This window comes from Bombus vancouverensis, chromosome 10, assembly GCF_051014615.1.
Source record: "Bombus vancouverensis nearcticus chromosome 10, iyBomVanc1_principal, whole genome shotgun sequence".
Taxonomy (NCBI): domain Eukaryota; kingdom Metazoa; phylum Arthropoda; class Insecta; order Hymenoptera; family Apidae; genus Bombus; species Bombus vancouverensis.
This window is the reverse complement of record NC_134920.1, coordinates 9,855,235-9,875,155: the sequence shown is the minus strand read 5'-3', so window position 1 is coordinate 9,875,155 and position 19,921 is coordinate 9,855,235. Positions and strand designations below refer to the sequence as shown.

General features: G+C 30.3%; 4 protein-coding genes and 1 long non-coding RNA gene across 18 annotated transcripts; 2 read left to right on the top strand and 3 right to left on the bottom strand.

Annotated features, from left to right (window-relative positions):
• Positions 1-845: 845 nt before the first annotated feature.
• On the bottom strand, positions 846-6,821 carry Ttc7 (tetratricopeptide repeat domain 7). Of its 2 annotated transcripts, XM_033334688.2 has the most exons (15): positions 6,505-6,821; positions 5,765-5,916; positions 5,486-5,654; positions 4,996-5,058; positions 3,996-4,178; positions 3,563-3,692; positions 3,284-3,420; positions 2,961-3,199; positions 2,692-2,880; positions 2,441-2,619; positions 1,934-2,373; positions 1,607-1,845; positions 1,402-1,506; positions 1,226-1,317; positions 846-1,125 (listed from the first exon to the last, which is right to left on the bottom strand). In XM_033334688.2, the coding sequence occupies exons 1-15, from the start codon at positions 6,626-6,628 to the stop codon at positions 993-995; spliced, it is 2,574 nt and encodes an 857-aa protein (XP_033190579.1). In that variant the 5' UTR covers positions 6,629-6,821; the 3' UTR covers positions 846-992. The 2 variants fall into 2 exon arrangements, with proteins under 2 accessions (XP_033190579.1, XP_033190580.1); XM_033334689.2 differs by lacking the exon at positions 4,996-5,058.
• Positions 6,822-7,040: 219 nt separating this feature from the next.
• On the bottom strand, positions 7,041-9,755 carry LOC117157050 (KICSTOR complex protein kaptin). Of its 8 annotated transcripts, none has more exons than XM_033334714.2 (8): positions 9,632-9,755; positions 8,875-9,084; positions 8,532-8,797; positions 8,254-8,420; positions 7,965-8,137; positions 7,797-7,875; positions 7,444-7,735; positions 7,041-7,358 (listed from the first exon to the last, which is right to left on the bottom strand). In XM_033334714.2, exons 2-8 carry the CDS (start codon positions 9,077-9,079, stop codon positions 7,287-7,289), a joined length of 1,254 nt encoding a protein of 417 aa, XP_033190605.1. In that variant the 5' UTR covers positions 9,080-9,084; positions 9,632-9,755; the 3' UTR covers positions 7,041-7,286. The 8 variants fall into 8 exon arrangements, with proteins under 8 accessions (XP_033190605.1, XP_033190607.1, XP_076478186.1 ...); XM_033334716.2 differs by having other exon boundaries at positions 8,875-9,034; positions 9,632-9,753; XM_076622071.1 differs by having other exon boundaries at positions 8,875-9,063; positions 9,632-9,742.
• Positions 9,756-9,758: 3 nt separating this feature from the next.
• Positions 9,759-18,873, bottom strand: hzg (CTD small phosphatase herzog). 6 transcript variants are annotated; one of them, XR_013059333.1, is made up of 5 exons: positions 18,506-18,771; positions 17,340-17,773; positions 17,069-17,254; positions 16,690-16,996; positions 9,759-9,890 (listed from the first exon to the last, which is right to left on the bottom strand). XR_013059333.1 is itself a non-coding variant. In XM_033334737.2 (5 exons), the coding sequence occupies exons 2-5, from the start codon at positions 18,573-18,575 to the stop codon at positions 16,805-16,807; spliced, it is 882 nt and encodes a 293-aa protein (XP_033190628.1). In that variant the 5' UTR covers positions 18,576-18,603; positions 18,749-18,873; the 3' UTR covers positions 12,064-16,804. The 6 variants fall into 6 exon arrangements, 4 of the variants coding, with proteins under 4 accessions (XP_033190628.1, XP_033190626.1, XP_033190630.1 ...); XR_004464220.2 differs by lacking the exon at positions 9,759-9,890 and adding an exon at positions 12,064-13,262; XM_033334737.2 differs by lacking the exon at positions 9,759-9,890 and having other exon boundaries at positions 12,064-16,996; positions 18,506-18,603; positions 18,749-18,873.
• On the top strand, positions 10,771-12,548 carry LOC143303233 (uncharacterized). The gene is made up of 2 exons (XR_013059334.1): positions 10,771-10,940; positions 11,468-12,548. It is a non-coding gene; the product is annotated as an uncharacterized LOC143303233 (long non-coding RNA).
• Positions 18,623-19,886, top strand: LOC143303270 (uncharacterized). The gene is made up of 2 exons (XM_076622272.1): positions 18,623-18,628; positions 18,724-19,886. Exons 1-2 carry the CDS (start codon positions 18,623-18,625, stop codon positions 19,105-19,107), a joined length of 390 nt encoding a protein of 129 aa, XP_076478387.1. The 3' UTR covers positions 19,108-19,886.
• Positions 19,887-19,921: the final 35 nt, after the last annotated feature.

Below are 19,921 nucleotides of genomic sequence, written 5' to 3'. Positions count from 1 at the left end.
ATTGTATCGTAATTATTCTCGTTTCTCTAATACTTCATGTATGTCTTTCTCCATTTGTTTCGTTTATTAAAATTCTTTTGAAATTAAAAAATATGATATATATATAATTATTAAATTTTTATAATATTAAACCTTCAAAGATATTTATTTAAAAAATATTACTTTATAAATATTTGTAGCAAAAGTCTAGAATTTATTTTAATCAATCAATATCCACTGTAAAAATATTTCTACCGTAATAAATTATAAGGGCACACATTCAACTGTAACTTGTAAGATGTTCAATAAATTTATTTAACATTATCTAGTAGCTTTAAAAAACCCTTGCCTTCAATCACAATATGTGCAAACAGAAGAAAATAACCTATATTATATTATAACCTATATTATATGCATTTTCAATAATAAAAAGTAAATTGATTTATATTTAACAAAATATTTTTTAGCGGAACGTAATTCTTACGAAATAACATTCCCTTTAGAATGTTTATTGAATAATTATTATTCTACAGTCATTTGGTTTTAACCTTAATGTTTTTTTAATTATATATTAACAATATAGCGTTAAGGTATAGAATAAATATATAATAGTAGAATATCATAAGATAAAAATAGTGTAACAGCTATAATGTATAAAAATAAATATTTATAAACGTATTTCTAATATTTTGTTTGATATTATCTAATATAAATATATCTATAAAATATAAAAAATTTATTCGTAGAAAACATTTAAAATTAAATATTACAAAAGATCTAAAGGAATAATAATTTTGTATCTTATAACTATTTCTTTATTAGAGATTTTTACATTGATCATTGATAAATTATTTGCATAATTCTAATACTTTTTAAAGAATTCATTTATTTGTACAATAATGCAACAGTTTAGAGATAAGCAGGTACTATTGCCACAAGAGCAAACAAATGCCAATGTTGCACAATAAATTGTGATTTGTCCTTAATTATATTTAAACAATTAAAATTTTAAATCATTCAAATGTAACTGGAATCGAGAGAATTGGTAATATTGGATTTGTGGTTTCCACTTCCAATGCTGTTGCCATACAATCACTTGCTGCTTCTACTTCACCTAAGGATTCCAACACTTTTCCCAAATTATACCTACAAATAAAAAGATTTAATTCGGCTAAAAGTATAATTATTTAAAAGTTACACCATTGCACTTTCAAATATAAATGGAAATAAATCAATATTTTTATACCATGTTTGATGAGAATTTGGGTCAATTTTTGCAGCATCCCGTAAAGTTTTTTCAGCTAACCTTTGGCTTCCCAAATAGTGATAAATTAATCCCTAATAATAAAAATAATCGTTAAAAAATTGTATACTATTTCACACAGTAATAACTATTATTTTATAAATTACAATAAACATTACCAAATGTTGTAAACTTTTGATATGTGATGGATTAATTGAAACTGCATTCTGATAACATTGCTTTGCTTCCATATATTCCAATTTATATTCATGAAGAAGACCCCGCTGGAATGAAAAGTAGCTTCAATACATTGTATCATGATAATGAAGTTATGCAAAATAGAAAGTATTCATCTTTAGTTTTTTGTTTGATAATATAACTTACTGTATACATAATATGGTGACTTAGTGGAAAAATATTCGTGGCTTCTTGCAAGGAAAGAACAGCACCATTTGGCTGATCTAAAACTAGGTATACTTCGGTAAGTAGTAACCAAACTTGTAATTGTAATAGCCATGCTCTTTGTGGTCCAGGCTTTGGGGTAAAAGAGCTAAGTGATGATGCAACTTCAGATAAGGCTTGTTCTACTCTTGAAGCAGCCAATGATTGTGCATGTACAGAACCTATTTAAAATTTTGCTATTTGAAATTTTTATATAAAACAATTTAATCTTAAAAATTACAAATTAGAGAAAAGATACTAAATACATACTAGAGTCTTTATCAGACATTTCAGAAGCATACAGTTGAAAAACACTTCTTGTTTCACTGCGTTTCTCACTGTGCTGTTCATTACAATTAGCGTTAGTTTGATCTTCATACAAATTTTTCCAAAGTAAAAGCATATGTCTTATGGTGAACAATGCTTGTTCACCACCGATACTTTGTAATTCGAGATGTGCTTTTACATAAAGAAAATTTAAATTATCTGGATATTCTTCTAATACACTGTTTATTAGATGCAATGCTTCTGAATATTGCTTATGTGCAGACAGCAGTAATACCAATAAATGCAAGGATGGAATGTGTTCTGCCCGAAGATTTAACGCAATTTTTACATGAACCATTGCGTCGTTAATTTGTCTGTTAATTGCATATTCGTGTGCTAAATAGTATTCAGCTAAATGATCATTTGGATCACACTGTTGCGCCCTATTAAGTAAATGTATAATACTATAATACGTAACTTATTCTTTATTTTATATTTAACTGTACATACTTTTGAAAACATTCTAAAGCTGTTTTGGTATGGTAGGTTTTATCCATTTTTACTATAGTGTTTGTAGCAAGAATACTATGACCAATACCAATATAGAGATGACATCTTGATTGCATTCCTTGAGAATTTGATGTTTCTCTTTGAAGTGCTTTTTGACTCCATTCAATACCTTCTTTTATCTATTTTTAATCGAATATGCTTTTAGTATATTATTTTATGTAGTTTATTTTATAGGAGAACATAATCCTTACCATATTTAATTGTTCATAGCACAACCTTGCAGCTAAAAGACAAGGCATTACCTTCTGTGGTGATAATCTTGCTACTACTTTCAAAACCCTATATGCATGCATATATCTCCCCATACTAATTAAACATAATGCACATTGAGTCCATACATGGGCTTCCTCATGAGAAAATTTCATTGCCCTTTCAAATGACTATTAAGATATAAAATTGAATTAAATTTTCATTCGAAATAAATGTTGTCTTTATTTTTCTTTTACTTTATTCTAATTACCTCATATAGCAAATCTACTTGACTCCATCTCACAACGACTACTGTGAGGAGATCATATACTGCAGTGGCATTTTCAAAAGCATGTATTCTTGCATCTTTAAATTCTGGAGATTGACTAAGGACAGCATCTCTAACTGCCATAGCTTCACTTATTAATAATAACAGAATTGTTTCTTCATACTCATTTCTTGGCACAAACATATTAGGACCTAAATATTTCTTTGGCTTCCAAGGAGAATCTGGGAAAAGTACAATAATGACTTAATATTTTATTTTTATCTCAAATTTTATCATAATAACAATCGTTTTATTAATAATATTACCTGTCGAATCACTTGGTGCTTCTGGAGCTTTATATTCCGCACCGCTAATTCCTCGAACTAATACTTCTGCCAATTGTCTTGTTAAAGTAACTCTAAGACTTTGAGTAGTTGTAGACTCCACAGCAGATAAAATTTCCCTTATAAGTTATTGAATTTCATGAATAAAGATTGTTTATTTAATTGTTAAAATATTTTTTCTAAATTGTATTTGCTATTGCTGTCATCTTCTTGCTATCATTTTCTTCCTTGCATTTTTTATTAATAGAAACAGTTAATTACCTGTATCGGTTTATTGCACCTTGAATATTACCAGTTTGAATGTACAATATGGGTGCCCTTTGTAGTGCAGTTTCCAAAATTGGCCCGATATGTTTTGTAGAACAATACGAAGACTGAGAGGAATATGTACCTGTTGATCAAATGATATTAAGGTATTAACTACAAAACCCAAATTTCAAGTTTTGTCACATTCCACCAACAACCCTATAATATCACCTGAAAAAATGTAAATAAACATAGTTAATGCAACATTCTTATAAAATATGTTTATTTTAATAATAATAAAATAAGTTTATTTGCTACTACTGTTTTTTCATTCAGTGAATATCCCGACTACCAATCAAAACATTATTCATACATTCATTAATTATGGAACAGTAAGCATCAATTAGCATTGTCTGATGGAAAAGAATGTGCTGAAAAGAATCATCACCTGCATTGTTACTATTTACGGTAGACGTGCCATTTTGATGTTGCATTGCAAGTTTTTCTTGTTCTTGTAAATACACCAATGTCAGGTCCCCAGTAATTTCATAACATTTGATGATTTGCTCTTGCCATTCTGCTATTTTATATTTTGATTTAGAATTTGGTGGTAACTTTTCCAAACAAAGACCTGTTGTAAATAAAAACATCTATTAAAAGGATCTATTGTCTAAGGATTGGTATGAATATAATAGAACAATAATTTTTAATATTAAGGTACATATTTTTAAATACAAAAATATTATATTCACAGAGAATAAGAGAAGCAGCAAAAAAGAAGCACTGTTTTAAGCAGATTTATTTCATAAAATTTTATGCAATACACTTACAGTTATTTATATGCATTGATAAAGTTTATGATATACAAACATAACAATCAAATTATCTACAGAAGGTATATTAGCTTTATTTTCATTTTGCATAAGACATCAGCACAGTAGGTATAAACTATTAATTTTTTGTTTCAACTGAAATGTAGTAGTTATTATCGATAAAACATGCAAAGAGTCTTTTTATATGTTATAAAATGACTACTAATTAAAATAAATATTATAAGAGGATGTCTAACAGACAAACAGAAAAAATGAATGTTTTCAAACAGTATACATTTATCATGCAGCAGTTGTCAATATTGATAAGATGCAAGTAAACATTAATTTAAACAGAAGTAAGGAAACATAGTTACCATGAATAGAACATCTTCCCTTTTTTAGATTATTGAAAGTAATAAAATTAAGCATGAAAATGATATTGACAAGGCAACATATATTTCAAACCTTTAAAAGTTAATGAAAATATTTTTGATTTGGATTATTATATTAATAAAAATGTTTTGTATAATGATAAAGCATACAATAACACTTTAACGGATAGTCAAACAAAAATAAAAAATGGAATACACTTACACATGGCAAATAAAAGAAATAAAAATGAAGCAAAATACAAACCTTTAATTGCGTACGACTCAGCAATAATGCGCAGTCTTCGGCAGGATAAATGTTTCTCTGTGTCTAAAGTAAACAGTCTTTCTTTCTCTAAGTTGTACATTAGTTGTGATATTCAAAATACAGCAAATATTTTCAAAAATCATTGCTTGTGTAACTAAATTTTGATTAGGTATTACCTTCAGGCTGATGTACAAGATGATTTATACTTAGTAGAGATTACAAATAAGAAAAAATATGCAATTCTTTAAATTTTGTTAGAATAATTACATTAAGTGCAATACTATCAAATTCAGCATATATTTAATGTTCTAAAGTACAGAATTATTAAAAAAGAAATTTGTTAAGTGAAATATATAAGACACCAAACTATGATAGATATAAATCATTCCTTTATTCAACTGGCAAGCTATTATGTGTGGTATTAGAAATAATAATGCACTAGTACATACTAGCAACGTACTAAATGATTTAAATAATATCTGATGCAAACCTTTAATTGCATATGATTCTGCAATAATACGTAGGCTTCTACAAGGTAATGGTTTTTCTGTAAGTGTGTGTAATTCAGCTTGTTGATAATGTTTAAGAGCTTCTTCATACATCCCCATTGCATAATGCAATTTACCAAGTAGTAAATGTGCATCCAATACAACCAAAGCCTATAATTAAAAATATTATTTATTAATTATTCATACAAAGTTAAAATTACCAGATTCATAAATTTTTATCTTTTATTCAATTAAAAACTGTTAATTATGATTTTAATTACTTGTTTATCTTTTTCATTTGCTGCAAGGATCAAGTATTTTCTAGTTTCTTGTAGTCCATTTCTAGCTTTTCCAATGTTGGCATCTATAGGTGGAGTTTGTTCTAAAAAGCTTTCTAATCTTCCTTCCCCACATAAAAAATTTGCTAAACATTCTACAATCAAAAGCATCATACATAATTTTGGATATATATTTTTATCTTATATATTTTAGTATGAAATTAAATTTTCTTAACGGTATTAAAATATTTAGAAATATGAAATGTTTATTAAATATAGATATAAATGTTCATTTTTTAATACATTAACTTAAATAAAATTGTATACAATTTTCCTCATTTAAGATTTCAATAATACAAAATTCATAAGAAAGATATATTATTTTTTCGAAGTCAAAAATAAATTTCTAAGAAGGCATAAAAAATATTCTTATTGACAATTATCAGTATTTGTTAAAATCAGATATACTTATTAACAAACAGATAAATTTAAATTTAAAAAAGTGTTGAATTAAGAAGATTTATATCAAATGACATTTTACTACAATTATGTTTGATTGATATACATGTAATCCTTATAATTCGTGAAATGACTTAACAACTTCTTTTTACATAAACAGGTTACGAAACTCGTGACGTGACAGTTAATTACTATAAAATTTTATCAAATCTTTTATCAAAAAAAAAATTTTTGAACATGTAAATCTGATTATTTAAAACATTACGAGAAAAAGAAACATTTACCATTACTAGGGTACTGTACTTTCAGGTGTTCCGCCAATTCTATAACCTTTTTCCAATTTCCGTCCTCACGGTTTTTATCGATTTCTGATTCAATTCGGAGGGTGTGTCCTTTTTTACTAGTCATTCTAATTCACGTAAGAAAAAGAATGAAATACGCTGTTAAATTCTTTCGAAATATTCAACAAGACGTAATGTAATATATCGATCATCAGTGTTAGAAGCGTGGGTACAACATAAAAGATACACGTATGACAATTTCCACTTCAAGCACGTGCCACACTATTTTGAACTGTCTGTTATGTCACTGATTCTGCGAAGTCTAGATACGATGCATCGTGAAACATGTTGGTTTAAGAACCAGTGAAATTGCGCATTCGTTTGACTGTTAATACGTGAGTTGACTAGTTTATATGAAAATATCATTTCATTTTTAAAACAAAATCTGCAAAATGTATAATTTAGAGTCATCTACTGATATAGATTTGCTATATTTGAAAAGTAAATAATCTTTCTTAATTTAGAAATAAACAACAATATTTTATTCTTTGACTATATTTATTAAAATTATTCAACTTTACAATTATAGTAATAATAAAAATAAATTTCCTTTTATTCTTTTTGATATTTGTATCCATTTGTATGTGTATACACATATGTATATACATAATATCAATAATATGAAACGTGTGTATTTATATTTTGTAATTTCTTGTACTCTCTTCTCAATCCCTGAAGACTAAACCTCAATTCAAGTCTTTCTATATGGCAATTTGAAAATTAAGCTATATTCTATTTTCTTCAAGAAATTTTTTATATCGCTTTTTCCACTTATCTTTGACATCCATAATATTATGCTGCAATTTATATGTCTACTTTAAATTTTTGAAACTTTTGTCATATATTAATATTATAATTGATTAATTAAATACAAATTATAACCTGTAATATATGCACTCCGCGTTGTGTAAGGACAATAAGTTCTTTCATTCCATCATTGGTGATATCCATATAACATATAGAATGTACAGGTGCATCAAATAATTTTCTTATGATCAATTCCCATGAGTTATTTATGAAACAAAAAATAAGAACTTCTTGACCATAGGTTCCTAAAAGTATCTCATTTTGCCCATCCATATTTATGTCAGCAATACAAGAACATAAAATGCAATCAGATGTTTCACTACCATTTAATGTTATGTCTTCATCCATCCCATTATTTAGAACATCCCTAGTTATAAAAAATATGGAATTATTTTTTACTATACATATATAAAACAAAATTAACTTACATAAAGACAACTGCATTACTTGTATTCACAACAAGAACATTTAGTTTTGTTTTTTGATCATTTAGGAAAGATTTAGAGTCTACAACAAATTGAAAATATACATTAATTTTGATTTCTAATCAAGATTTTTTAGGATATACAGATATTAATATTTGTAATGAATTTTACTATTAGAGCTAAGAAAAGAAGGTTTCTCAATACTATTTTGAAGTGAAAAAGTGGATACACTGGAAACAGGTCTGTCATATCTTAATTTCCAACTTCGGCAAACTTTTAATTCTAAAACATTAGTTATAGCTACATTGACCAATCCACACTCACAACCGATTACTGTCAGTCTCCTAAACAAATTAAATTATTAGTTATTATAACTATATATATATTATATATATAGTTAGCTGAGTATTATTAGTTATTATAATGTAATGCATAAAGATTCGTTTCACATATATCATACCAATTGTAATTATCATAATAGTAAATATTAATCCATATTGCAATTCCTTGGATATCATGCAATTCAGGAAAGTACTTTTCAATAGGTGATTCGCTGTAACTGTGATTTAATTTATCTTCTCTGATCATATGTATTTTATAATCACTGCCAGAGAGTAACCAAACAACCTAAAATCTTAGGAAAAGTTATAATTCTGCTATAAATTCATAAAATATCATTTGCTTAAATTCCATTTGTTTAAGTATAATTAAAAGATCATTACTAATATAAAAAATTACCTCATTAGGAACATTTTGTTGGGGTAATACAGTATGATATAAATGGTACGGTGTATATGCTAATTCCACCATAAGACAATTTTGTGCTATAGCTTCAATGGAACTTCCTTCATCTCCTTCGCCATCTATGGCACCTTCTGTATATATATTTAGATATCTTTCTACAGATGTATCTGTACTTGCTTTCAAAATAGTTATTCCTATCACAAATCCATCACCGCTGTCAGACTTATTATAAGCATCAATAGATATGATTTCTGCACCACCTAATAAATAGGAACTTTTAATCAGATATAGAAAACTATTGTTTTTGGATAAAGTGTTAATATTTAAGATTACAAACTGGGAATGTATGTAAAAAGTAGTTCTTTAACCAGTGGTCTTAAATGTAGATTTGGCATCAAATGGTATTCACAAGAATATATTTTTCTTTTTAAAGAAGCCACCAATACCTTATTGGAACCATTGACAGAACACAATTTGGTCATTGAATAAATATTTCCCTGTGATGTTAAGGGAAACCAATGTGCGTCTGTTAAATTATTCATGTTATCTTCACAGAAAAAAATTATTAATAAACACAATAATTTGATTGTCATTTAGTTTGGATTGTATCATATTTATAAAAGCAAATAAATGAAATTAAATATTTATATAAAATCATTAAAAATGTTCTTCTTTGGTTAAATTTTATTCTGAATCATAATTCATTTATTTATGTTTAATGTCCTATTTTTCTTCTAATAGCCTCAAGTTTAAATTTAAGGTTAAGGATATAAAACTCATTTTAGGTACAAGATTAAGTCACAGATTTGTATAATTTTCACGTTAGAAATTAAGTTTTTGTTTGTTAATGAATAGCGAATATCATCTTGCATTAACAATAAATTAAGTATAAACATAAAGATACATTTTATTTGCATACATATATGTATATGTTCAATATAATTTTGTTACATATGTTTAAATCATTAGAAGTTGAGAATGTTAAATATTATTTTCTATATTGTGTAATTATTTTTTATATTGAAATTGTAGTACAAACGAGATACATGATAGACCTAACACTCACTGCATTTTTATGTCGCAAGTTTCTTTACCTTTAGGGCACCTTTATCACATTATCGTTCGTATAGTCATAGATGAGGTACTAGCGCTAGTATACACAGATTCGGCAACTCGTTCAATTTTTGGTGGTGGGAGATGTCATCATTTGATGGTGTTTGATGTGCATTAATCGCATAGCGCTACCACAAAATCTCTCAACAAACATGCGCGTCTAGCGACCACTACGCCGCTTTGGGACGGATGACAAAAGCTATCGCTAGGTCACCCACTTGCCACACATTCGAATTGAACCTGATTCGAATAGAAAGGAGAAATGAGTAGAGAGTAGAGAGAAAACAAAAGCATATATATGATCGTGACTGTGATTGCGAAAAAAATGTATGATAAGGGTGCCTCGTGCGTGCATTGTGCCGAATTGCAACAGTAAATATAAATACATAGATCTACTTATCTGTGATGTACAGAATAGACGTGATTCACATCACAGATTAAGTCAATGGTTGTAATTTCTATATTCGCCGAAACAGATCGCAGGGGAAGTGAGAAATTCTAATTTTGTCGAGGTCGGTATTTCAGAACGTGAGACACCCAGTTCTATATATGTACATAATGTCAGATGACAGATCTACCCTGTATTTAGTTAATGATCTTATTTACGATGAAATTATTTTTTCTAATACATAAATAAAATTATACAAAATTTAATAATTAACCTTAGGATATATTTATTAAATGTATCTCAATGTCATTATTTTGTAAAAAAATAATTGATTTTCAAACATTTGCGAACAATTGCTACGATTTGAAATAAATACGCTAAATAAAAATTCTATTCTAATGAAAATATAATTAACAACTCAAAATGAATATAGATTTGATTTTAGGTACTTCAATCATCTGATCCGTTTGAAAATTTTCCAAATAATCTAATATAAAAGCATAAAAACTATACATTTGTCAGAGTGCAAGCCTACCTGTTTTATCTAAAGAAAACATACACACCAAATACAACTTAAATTACGTTTACAAAATATTATAGATATCCCTTGACTTTGTTTAATTTAGTATCAGTGAAGTTACCTATAATTTAGGGTCCTTTCCTGACAGAATGTCAATCGTTTTAACACTACCTACATATTATCATGTATAGTACCATGTATGGTATATGCTCTAACCACTGACAGGTGGTTTACCGGAAACTAATAACATATGTACGTCAGTCATGACATTTACCTTTATAGTAAGGTAATTGCCATTCGCGAAAATTCAATATCGAAATTAATCGTGTGCGATCGAGCAGGTTGACCTGAATACTGTGGTGTCATTTAAACCAATATAGAGGTGCGTATGGTACATACGCAAACGTAAAGAATAGTATTTCGAACACAGTCCTGTTTTAACACTCTTTCGTACAATCTAATTTCATGTAATGAAATTTTTTTTATAATATTAAACTACGAAATATCATAATATACACTAAAAATTATTAAATGTCGCTCTACCTTGTGTTATGATAAATTTGCTAAATAGTATAATCTTTTTGTGGACCTAATTCTGCCATCATATTAACGACATAATTAAAACCAACGATGAAAATTTACCATACCTCTTTATAAGATTGAAAACCATAATACAATTTTCCTTCCAAGAATCTAATAACGTTTACTATTACAAATGAATATGTGAATGTAAAAATTGTTCTAAAGTACGTATATAATGTACAACAATCAGTAAATGGGGGACACTTTCATACGGGGATCATGCAAAAACTACTTGAACTCGTTTATCAAACGCGTATATGTACATATACATATATACATATACATAATATATATATATTTTTCTTTGTTTTTTTTTATTAAACACAGAATCACAGAGCAAACTGGACATGTCGGAGGGATGGGAGATTTACATAATCTAGCTGATTCTTCTGGTACGATGCACAGGGCTCACCTCCACGTTTTTTAAAAAATACATATATATAATGTATATATATATGTGTGTGTGTGTGTATTTATATATATATTTGATGTTCCGTTACTGTACAAAATATACTCGCTGTTAAAAAATCAATTGCGGTTTTTTAGTAAAAAACATACGAAATCGAAGATGGTGAGCCCGCGTAGACTGATCGCGGCCCGCTCGGTATCCGCAGAGAAGATTTCATTAGTGGAAGTAATTAAATTTTATTTACAAATCAAGGCAATATCGTTAATTACGTTTGTTTTTTTTTTACACATGCATACTCGCATCTCTCATTCTGTTTTTAGTATCTTTTTTCATTTTTTTTTATCTCACGCGGACACGTTCACCCATTTTACCGACGAGATATTATGAACCCTAGTATAGTATGTAATTTCATTCCATTTGTGACGAATTTTTTCACTTTTTGTACAATGTATGTATAATAATGATACAATAATTTAGCAATCGTTCAGGATGTAACAGGGCAACACGACTGGAGTCTCGAGCTTTTTCCTTTATTTCGCCTCTTCGCCATTCACATTCAGTTAAACTGATTACATATAAAAAATTTCAGTTTCGACTTTGCGCCCGTCGCCCGGCGAACGGTTTTTACCATTTCTGTTATTTCTCTTTCCATTATTTTTATTTCATTTAAAAAATTTCTTTTTTAAATTATACTCTCCATGTTACACACACACAGACGCACACGCGCGCGCGCGCGCTCATACACACATACGCGTTCTCTTTTTCCTCTCTTTCAAAATTAAATCCTCTTATTATATTTGCTTCTTTCGTACTACAGCAAAGCTGCTGCGAAGTAACGATGTTTTTTCGGCACTGAGAAAAATGTTAGCGGTTCGTTATTGCTGTATTGCAACACGATATATCGTTACCAAATAGTCGCTTTACTTCGGAGCGAATCTAGCCGATAACAATAATCATTCGAAATTAATGCAATGACAAACGCGCCAATAAAAGTAACGACACAGAATTCGTTCTACTTATCCTTTCCCCTCACATTTTCTTTTAAAATTCCATCGTTTCTATCATAGATCGCTAAGTAAACCTACACTTCATAGCAACGAACATTACACATATACAGGTATAGATAAATTTATAATTAATTTTAATAAAATCACTGGTACGTATAATAGTGAGCTCTTAACAAATTCAAGATATAGCTCAGTATTTAACGGTATCGTAAACGTAATCATACAAGCGAATGATATTGTACAATTGAATTTAATAAAAATATATCACTTGTACGCTCCCTGTTTGTGAATAAGAGTAACAGCTCTTGTACTTTCATGTATGCATGCGTTGTACATATATATATATATGTATGTATATGTATATATGTCAGATTACAGCGGCGAAGAGCTACGAATTCGAAGACACCGTTGCGTCGCTGTACGAAAGTATCGCGCATTAAAAATTAATTGGTCTACCTAAATATATATATATATAATATATATATATATATATATATATATATATATATATATATATATCTAATTACGTATCACGATCGTTTTCGCTACACCTTTCTCGCGCTAACAGTTTTCTCGGCGCATTTTTTTTTTTGCTTTTATAATAAATCTAAATGTACTGTATTCTTTCTCTCCCTCTTTCTCTCTCTCTGTCGCTCAACTGGTAGCAGACGAAAGCCATCATCCTCAATGTTATTTTATAGCGTCTCTACAATCATGTTACAACTCCATAATAATAATAATAATAATAATAATTATAATAATAATAGTCATAATAATAATAATTAAAAAAGAAAACAAAACAAAATGCTTGGAAAAACGAAACACGACAAAAGATACGCACTTATTATATTATGAAATACTATGGATACTCGTCTAGAGCATCCAACGGGTTTACATTCCATAAAAGCAATATACTAGATTGTTAATATTAATTAATCACGGAAGCACGACATGATGGATGCTTAAGGATGTTTGATGTATGATATTTCGTGTGTTTAATGTTAGATCCGATAAGGAACGTGGTCTTCGTCGGATGCAACATTAACTTTGCTTCTTCACACATCCTCCCGATCTTCCATCAAACCGATGAAGCTTTACATTACGATGATAGTTTCTGTACTTGAATTTGATTATGATAAAAATCATTAGAGATGAAAGATTTCTGAGATTAAAAGAGAACGAAATAATAATAAATAATAATGGTAAAAAAAAAAAAGAGAGGACCGTAGAATTTAGAAATATTTTCTGTTTCTTAGGATTTTGCCACATGACTGTATATGTCGCATTGTAATCGCTTATATATCGTATCTTAAATTTATGACTGCTTTCAGACAGTACACGAGAACATTATAAAAGACATTGTGTTCAATTTGGAATATACATATAAAATTTCCTTGTGTGGGTGGCATATTCTCCGTGTTTTTTGTATGCACTTCCCGAAAAGGTGCACTATAATTAGTAGAGTCATTTCGATGGGCACTGTACGAGTGGAAACAATCACACTTATTGACATACTTTTGTAAAAGTGTACGGTAAATATCGTTACTTATGTAATCTCTCAAGTCGATTGCGTTTTCGAGAAATTTTAAGAGCTAACGAACGTTTTGTATAACTTTCGATTTCTTTTTCTTTTAATGAATTCGTCGAGTTTGTGAAAAGCATACACATATAAATCAAGATTGAAGTAAAGATATATGGTTATTGCATAATTCTATATTTTGAAAACAGTTAAATCAGAAGAAGGCGAGGTACGTTTACTAACAATAAGTACAAATGTTCCATAGCATGCTGTTACTTCTTAAATACGAGTAATAATGAACATAAAAATACGGCTAACAAGTTAAGGTTTAGATATAAACATTCAACATTTATATACAATGCTGAGAAGTAAGTTCGCGTATTTTGGATTAAATAGTATTAATATGATTTTTACATAAAAATATTATAACTATGAAAATCGATTTCTTAGTTCTTGCTTATTCGGATTTTTAGTACACTATGCACTGTTATACCAGTTGGGTTAAAAGTAAGATCTAGTTGTGAATGATACTGATCCGTTTAAAACACTGCCATATAAAACAAAAAACTGATAAAATATATAGTTGGAAGCCATTTAATATTATGCAATATGTATAACTTGTTGTATAATATTCTTATCTCTGTATACCCTAGCCCTTTTTTAATGAAATAAAAACCTACAACACTGATGGCTTACTTTTTTTCAATGATAAATAGCGACGTAATATCAGATAATAATAATATATAGACTAAAATTAAAGAAAACTACCTCCAAACTATATATAATATTGTTAAACTTTATTGAATGATTATTTAAAAATAACAACGATTTATTCTAAAATTTATAAAATTTCTTTACAATTAATTCGTTTTAATAAAAGATGGATTAAAAATTTGGTTTCTATTTATTAATGTCGTATCTTCTTTATTTTTAAATTTTAAAAACATTAAAATTTCAGAAGAAAGACAATAAGTTAATTTTCAGATTTTTGTGTTATGTTATGTAAAATAGATGATGAAAATACATCGATATTGAATAGGATGAACGTTAAGACGTGAGTAACATGTATGATTAGAAAATTATTTAACAGGCATTATAAAACTGTATCTAGTTGACTGCCTGTTCTCCTCTGTAAAAATTTTTTCCCAAAAATTCAATAATGCGACCGACGTATATTATCCTTAGTAGTCTGATATTTGAAATTAAGTTAATGACGGCAGTACAATAAAATTTGATTTACTGCATCATTCATACTGACAAATATATTAGCAACGATACGAATAAAATAAAAAAGTATAAGTAACGACAGTTTGATTGGATATGAAAGTATAACGCTAGCTATACATTTCTTACGCACGAATTAAGCGTACAAAATTGACGACTATCTGTTAGTAAATATATTTACATGTGTAAATATACATTTGTTTACTTATTCATCCTTTATGGACTACATCTAAATGATTTTAATTTGTTAATGATATTGTAATGATTAACATAATGTTCCATTATTCATATAACTGCCTGGAGGGAAAGAATGATATGCATTGATCTAATGTTTCAAATATATATTGATTTTTTATCTTATACAATTCCCATTGCATTGTTTTTTTTAATTATTCTTTGGAATGAAATTAAAATAGCATGAAAATAATAAAAACAATATATATTCTTTCTTTCTCTGTACTTTTCATTCAACCCAATTATTAAAACATAATTTTTTTTATATTTGCATCATTTCCCCAAATTTCCGATTTATATCTCAACCTCATTTATAAAATATATGTTTGATCAAGCAAAATCAAACACACAAATTTTCAATGAATTCTAACAAATTCTAATTATAAAGGTAAGAAAATTTCATGATTTAATTTCATTTTTCGTAACTATTTGGAATTATCAGCCTCATAAAATTTGTATAAAAATTAATTATTTCTTTGCACAATATTTATGATTATATAAGAAATACTTATTGAAGTTTCACACATAACATGGTTAAAAGCAATGCAAAACTACGGTAAATAATCGGAATATACAGAGGGAAAAATTATAACGGCCCATCAAAAGACTCTTAAGTAATCTATTTTTTTTTCTCTCAGTGTTACTTAATACTACACTTTGATTTATTCTCTCGTGCAAATAATTTTGTATATACTCTGCATGAATTTAAATCACGTACATGTACTTATTCGATTTCAAATGCATATTCACTTTTTACATTCATTGTTATCATTATCATTTGCTCCTTTTCTCAAGTACATCAAACACGGAAACTCGCATTAATTCATTATGCAACCAATAAGTTGTATTCGAAATCTATTCCATGTCAATGTGATTGGAAGAGTTATTTGTTTATGACCAATTGAGCTACTTTTTAATCTTTCATCAAATACCTTAATAATTAGATAAATACAATCAGTTCATTGTACCTGATATACTGTGAGCAGTTATATCATATTATTATTTCTTAGGAAAAAGAACTGAAGCCAATGATAAAGCAGTTGTGATTCATGTTGTGTCAAAATGAATACAGGAGGGTTTAAAATTTTCACCTCCTTTTGGATGACTCTTTGATAGGTATGCTTACATTATACACCCAACACTTAGTGGGTCATACCTGGTTGTCCATTGCTACATAACAAGCAAGCAATGTGGAATATTCCAATCAAAGTTCTCCTCAGAGTGCATTGAGCGATGATAATACTGGCTACTTGGCCAGAATTTAGGTAGGGCTAGGAAGCACCAAGTGAACCTGACCCTGGGCTTGGACTATTTTGTACAGCTGGAGGTACTTGATTATAAGGATGATTACTATTGCACAAGACTGTATAAATATTTTCCACATTACTGAGCTTCTCGAAAAATGGAATTAGATCTAATAGTTCTGAATCTGTCATATCATCAAACCATGATGCCACTGGTACCTAAAAATGAATTTATTTTATTTCTTTAATTATTTTCTTCTTTTTTGTATATTTTTCATTGGTAAAACTTACTGCATTATCTGGATGGAAAATGTAACTGGCGGGGCTATTATCAACAATAATAATTTGCTGTAAATCCCGCCCTAGTTTATTTAAATCTTTAACATAATTTCCTCTGTGATAAACACAAGATTCTCTAAACAGTCTTGCTCTAAACACTCCCCATCTGTCAAGCAGATCTGCTACTGGATCAGCATACTGTAAATATCAGAAATATCGAATGTTCAAACAAATCTAAATATGAAGCCCATGGTAATAATAAACAACTGTTTGCATAATATACCTTAGCCAAACTTGCTGTGAACAATACACACTCGTACAGTTCACCCATTCTCTGTAAGAATTCATCCACATAAGGCCTCTTTAAAACATACACTTGATGCACTGTCCCATCAATCTCTACAGGAACAACAAAATCGGCATTGTTGATTGGTTTGAAGGAACTATGCACTAGTGTTTCATCCAAATCAATCACCATGCACTTCTTGTGCATATCCTGATGTCTGACAGGTGGGAGAAGGAACCTTGGGGATCCAGTCCTTAGGGATGGAGAACCATGTCCATCGCCTTGTAACGAGCTTGTCTTTGAACTTTTAGAACTACTTCCACGTCCTCTACCGAGGCAACAAAGTAGAGATCGCAGAAGCCCACGCCCTCTTGGCTTTTTGCCACTGGCTGAACCGGTGCTGTTCACTTCATTCTCTTGTGGTAACTGAGCTACATTTGGAAAAAATAAATATCATCTTGTAAATACACATATGTAAATATGTATATGATATATACATTAAAAAGTGATCAAAATTGTTAAAATTTGAGCCAAAATAGAGATATATTTATACAAAAATATATGGAAGATAAAACGTAAAATTTGCTCTTATAATTAATGGAACGTTATTTTCTGCTTAATGTACAAAGGGATGAATTACTAGAAATTACCATTTTTAGGATAGTAGAATATTTCTATAAGCATATATTTTGACAGTTTTAAGAAATGGGAGAGGAACATTTTTATTTTATCTTAATTTAAACATTGTTTGGCTTCGTCCAAGCAATATTTGAGTATCGAGTACACGAATCGGATTAAGTGAATTAAAACGGCGGCAAGGTATGGGTACGACACGATGCAATAAGTTACACGCGAAACTTAGGTGAAAGAAAAAGAGGGGGAGAAGGATAGGAGACACGATTTGTGAAGAGGCGAGGCGAGGCAAAACGAGGCGAGGCCAGGCAAAAACGAGGGCGAGAGGAAAAGAGACGTCGGAAGTGAAGTATAGGCGAATAGCAGTGGAAGGGAGGAGTAGAGGGGTGAGAGGTGAGAAGTTAGGTGAGGTAAGGTGAGGAGCGAGGTGCAGTCCCGTAACAGGTGCAGATTCCATCCAGCATCTGGAAGAAAAACGTAAAAAAAAAAAAATGTAAGGCGGCAAGCCTATATTCACAGCAAACACCTACCTTTCCCATTATTAAATTGGCCTAGCTCGTCATCCCGCGACACTTGGGTGATAATGGACGATGCGTCCATTTAAACATTTGTTGAGAGTCCCTGCGTGCTGATCGTGAATTCCGTTAATGCGCGCGCGCGACATATATATATATATATATATGCACATACATACACAACACACACGCGAACGATCTCAAGAATGAGAGAGAGCGTATACGCGCGGTAGCACGCACACGCACCAACTCACTCACTCAGTCACGACGTACGAAATCTCTCCCTCCAAACGTTGTCGCGGCCACCACCGCCGCCGCCGCCACCACCACCTCCACCGTCTCCTTCACTGTCGCCACCGCTGCTGCCGCTGCCACCGTCGTCGTCGCCGCCGCCGCCGCCGCCGCCGCCGCCGCCGCCGCCACCGCCACCACCTTCACTGTCTCCACCACCGCCGCCGCCACCTCTACGAAGATCACCACAACTTGGCGAACGGAGACGCATAGGCGCAGGCACGGGCACGGGCACGAGTACGCTCACGCACACGCACCCACACGGTGTGTTTTCAATACCAACAGTGATATTTACTTCACCGAGATCAGTACAGGATTTATCTTGATCTTAAATACCAATGTAATACATACGGCGATACAGTGCAGAGACGATTAACTTAGTAGGATCAGATTATTATAGTTAATACCGCATTGAAAGAATCGATCGGTTTCTTAAACGTAAATGTAACTGGGGAAAGTTAATCCAATTCTTGGTTACATTCATTCCAAGGGAGCTCGTATTGCACGTATGCCTACGTATACGTGTATGTACGCTCTCTCTTTTACGCGCCACACCTATGTCGTTGCGCAGTTCATTACGATTCGACATTTGTCGTATGCGTTCTACTCCTTCAATGTGTTTTTCTATTCGATGATGATGTCCTTCGACGCACGTCACATATATCAATCTTTCCACGATGGTTTTCGATACTATTGTTTGATATAATTAGTTCATGTATTTGTTTATTATTTGAGTTGGTAACAATAGGGATTCATTAATAGTTCGTAACAATCATGTTATACACTTGACACACACAACATTAAACAATGTAGATTTCTCACACAACAAACACTCACTGTAGCTACAATTTCGTCCGTTCAACGGAAACAACGTTGCGGACCTGCGCTACAGAGGTTTTTGATGTTAATATTTTGCTGGATCTTGTACTTCACGCGATTGTCGCGCCTCCTCGCGACCTTCAATCGAATTATATGTACGACCGTTGCGCACCGTTTGAACTCAAAAATTACTGCCATAAAAGCAAAGCAAGGTGCACGGTTTCGCTGTATTCCTTTTGTGGCCATCAACTAACTTTGTTAGTAATGATTCATATCAGATAGATAGATTTTCAGCGGAACTATAGCCTACTAGAAATTAAA

Bases quoted from the DNA above. Each gene is read 5' to 3' on its own strand.
- Ttc7 (XM_033334688.2), bottom strand. From the start codon at position 6,628: ATGACTAGTAAAAAAGGACACACCCTCCGAATTGAATCAGAAATCGAT. The intron at 3,693-3,995 runs GTGATGATTCTT...TTTGATCAACAG, and splicing joins CGTAAATAGTAACAATGCAG to GTACATATTCCTCTCAGTCT. The intron at 3,421-3,562 runs GTAATTAACTGT...ATAACTTATAAG, and splicing joins GGTGCAATAAACCGATACAG to GGAAATTTTATCTGCTGTGG.
- LOC117157050 (XM_033334710.2), bottom strand. From the start codon at position 9,130: ATGACAATCAAATTATTGTGTTTATTAATAATTTTTTTCTGTGAAGAT. The intron at 7,876-7,964 runs GTAAAATTCATT...AATTTGTTGTAG, and splicing joins TTCTTTTCTTAGCTCTAATA to ACTCTAAATCTTTCCTAAAT. The intron at 7,736-7,796 runs GTAAGTTAATTT...TTTTATAACTAG, and splicing joins AGTAATGCAGTTGTCTTTAT to GGATGTTCTAAATAATGGGA.
- hzg (XM_033334737.2), bottom strand. From the start codon at position 18,575: ATGGACGCATCGTCCATTATCACCCAAGTGTCGCGGGATGACGAGCTA. The intron at 17,255-17,339 runs GTATATTATGCA...TGATATTTACAG, and splicing joins TCACAGCAAGTTTGGCTAAG to TATGCTGATCCAGTAGCAGA. The intron at 16,997-17,068 runs GTAAGTTTTACC...ATTCATTTTTAG, and splicing joins TTTTCCATCCAGATAATGCA to GTACCAGTGGCATCATGGTT.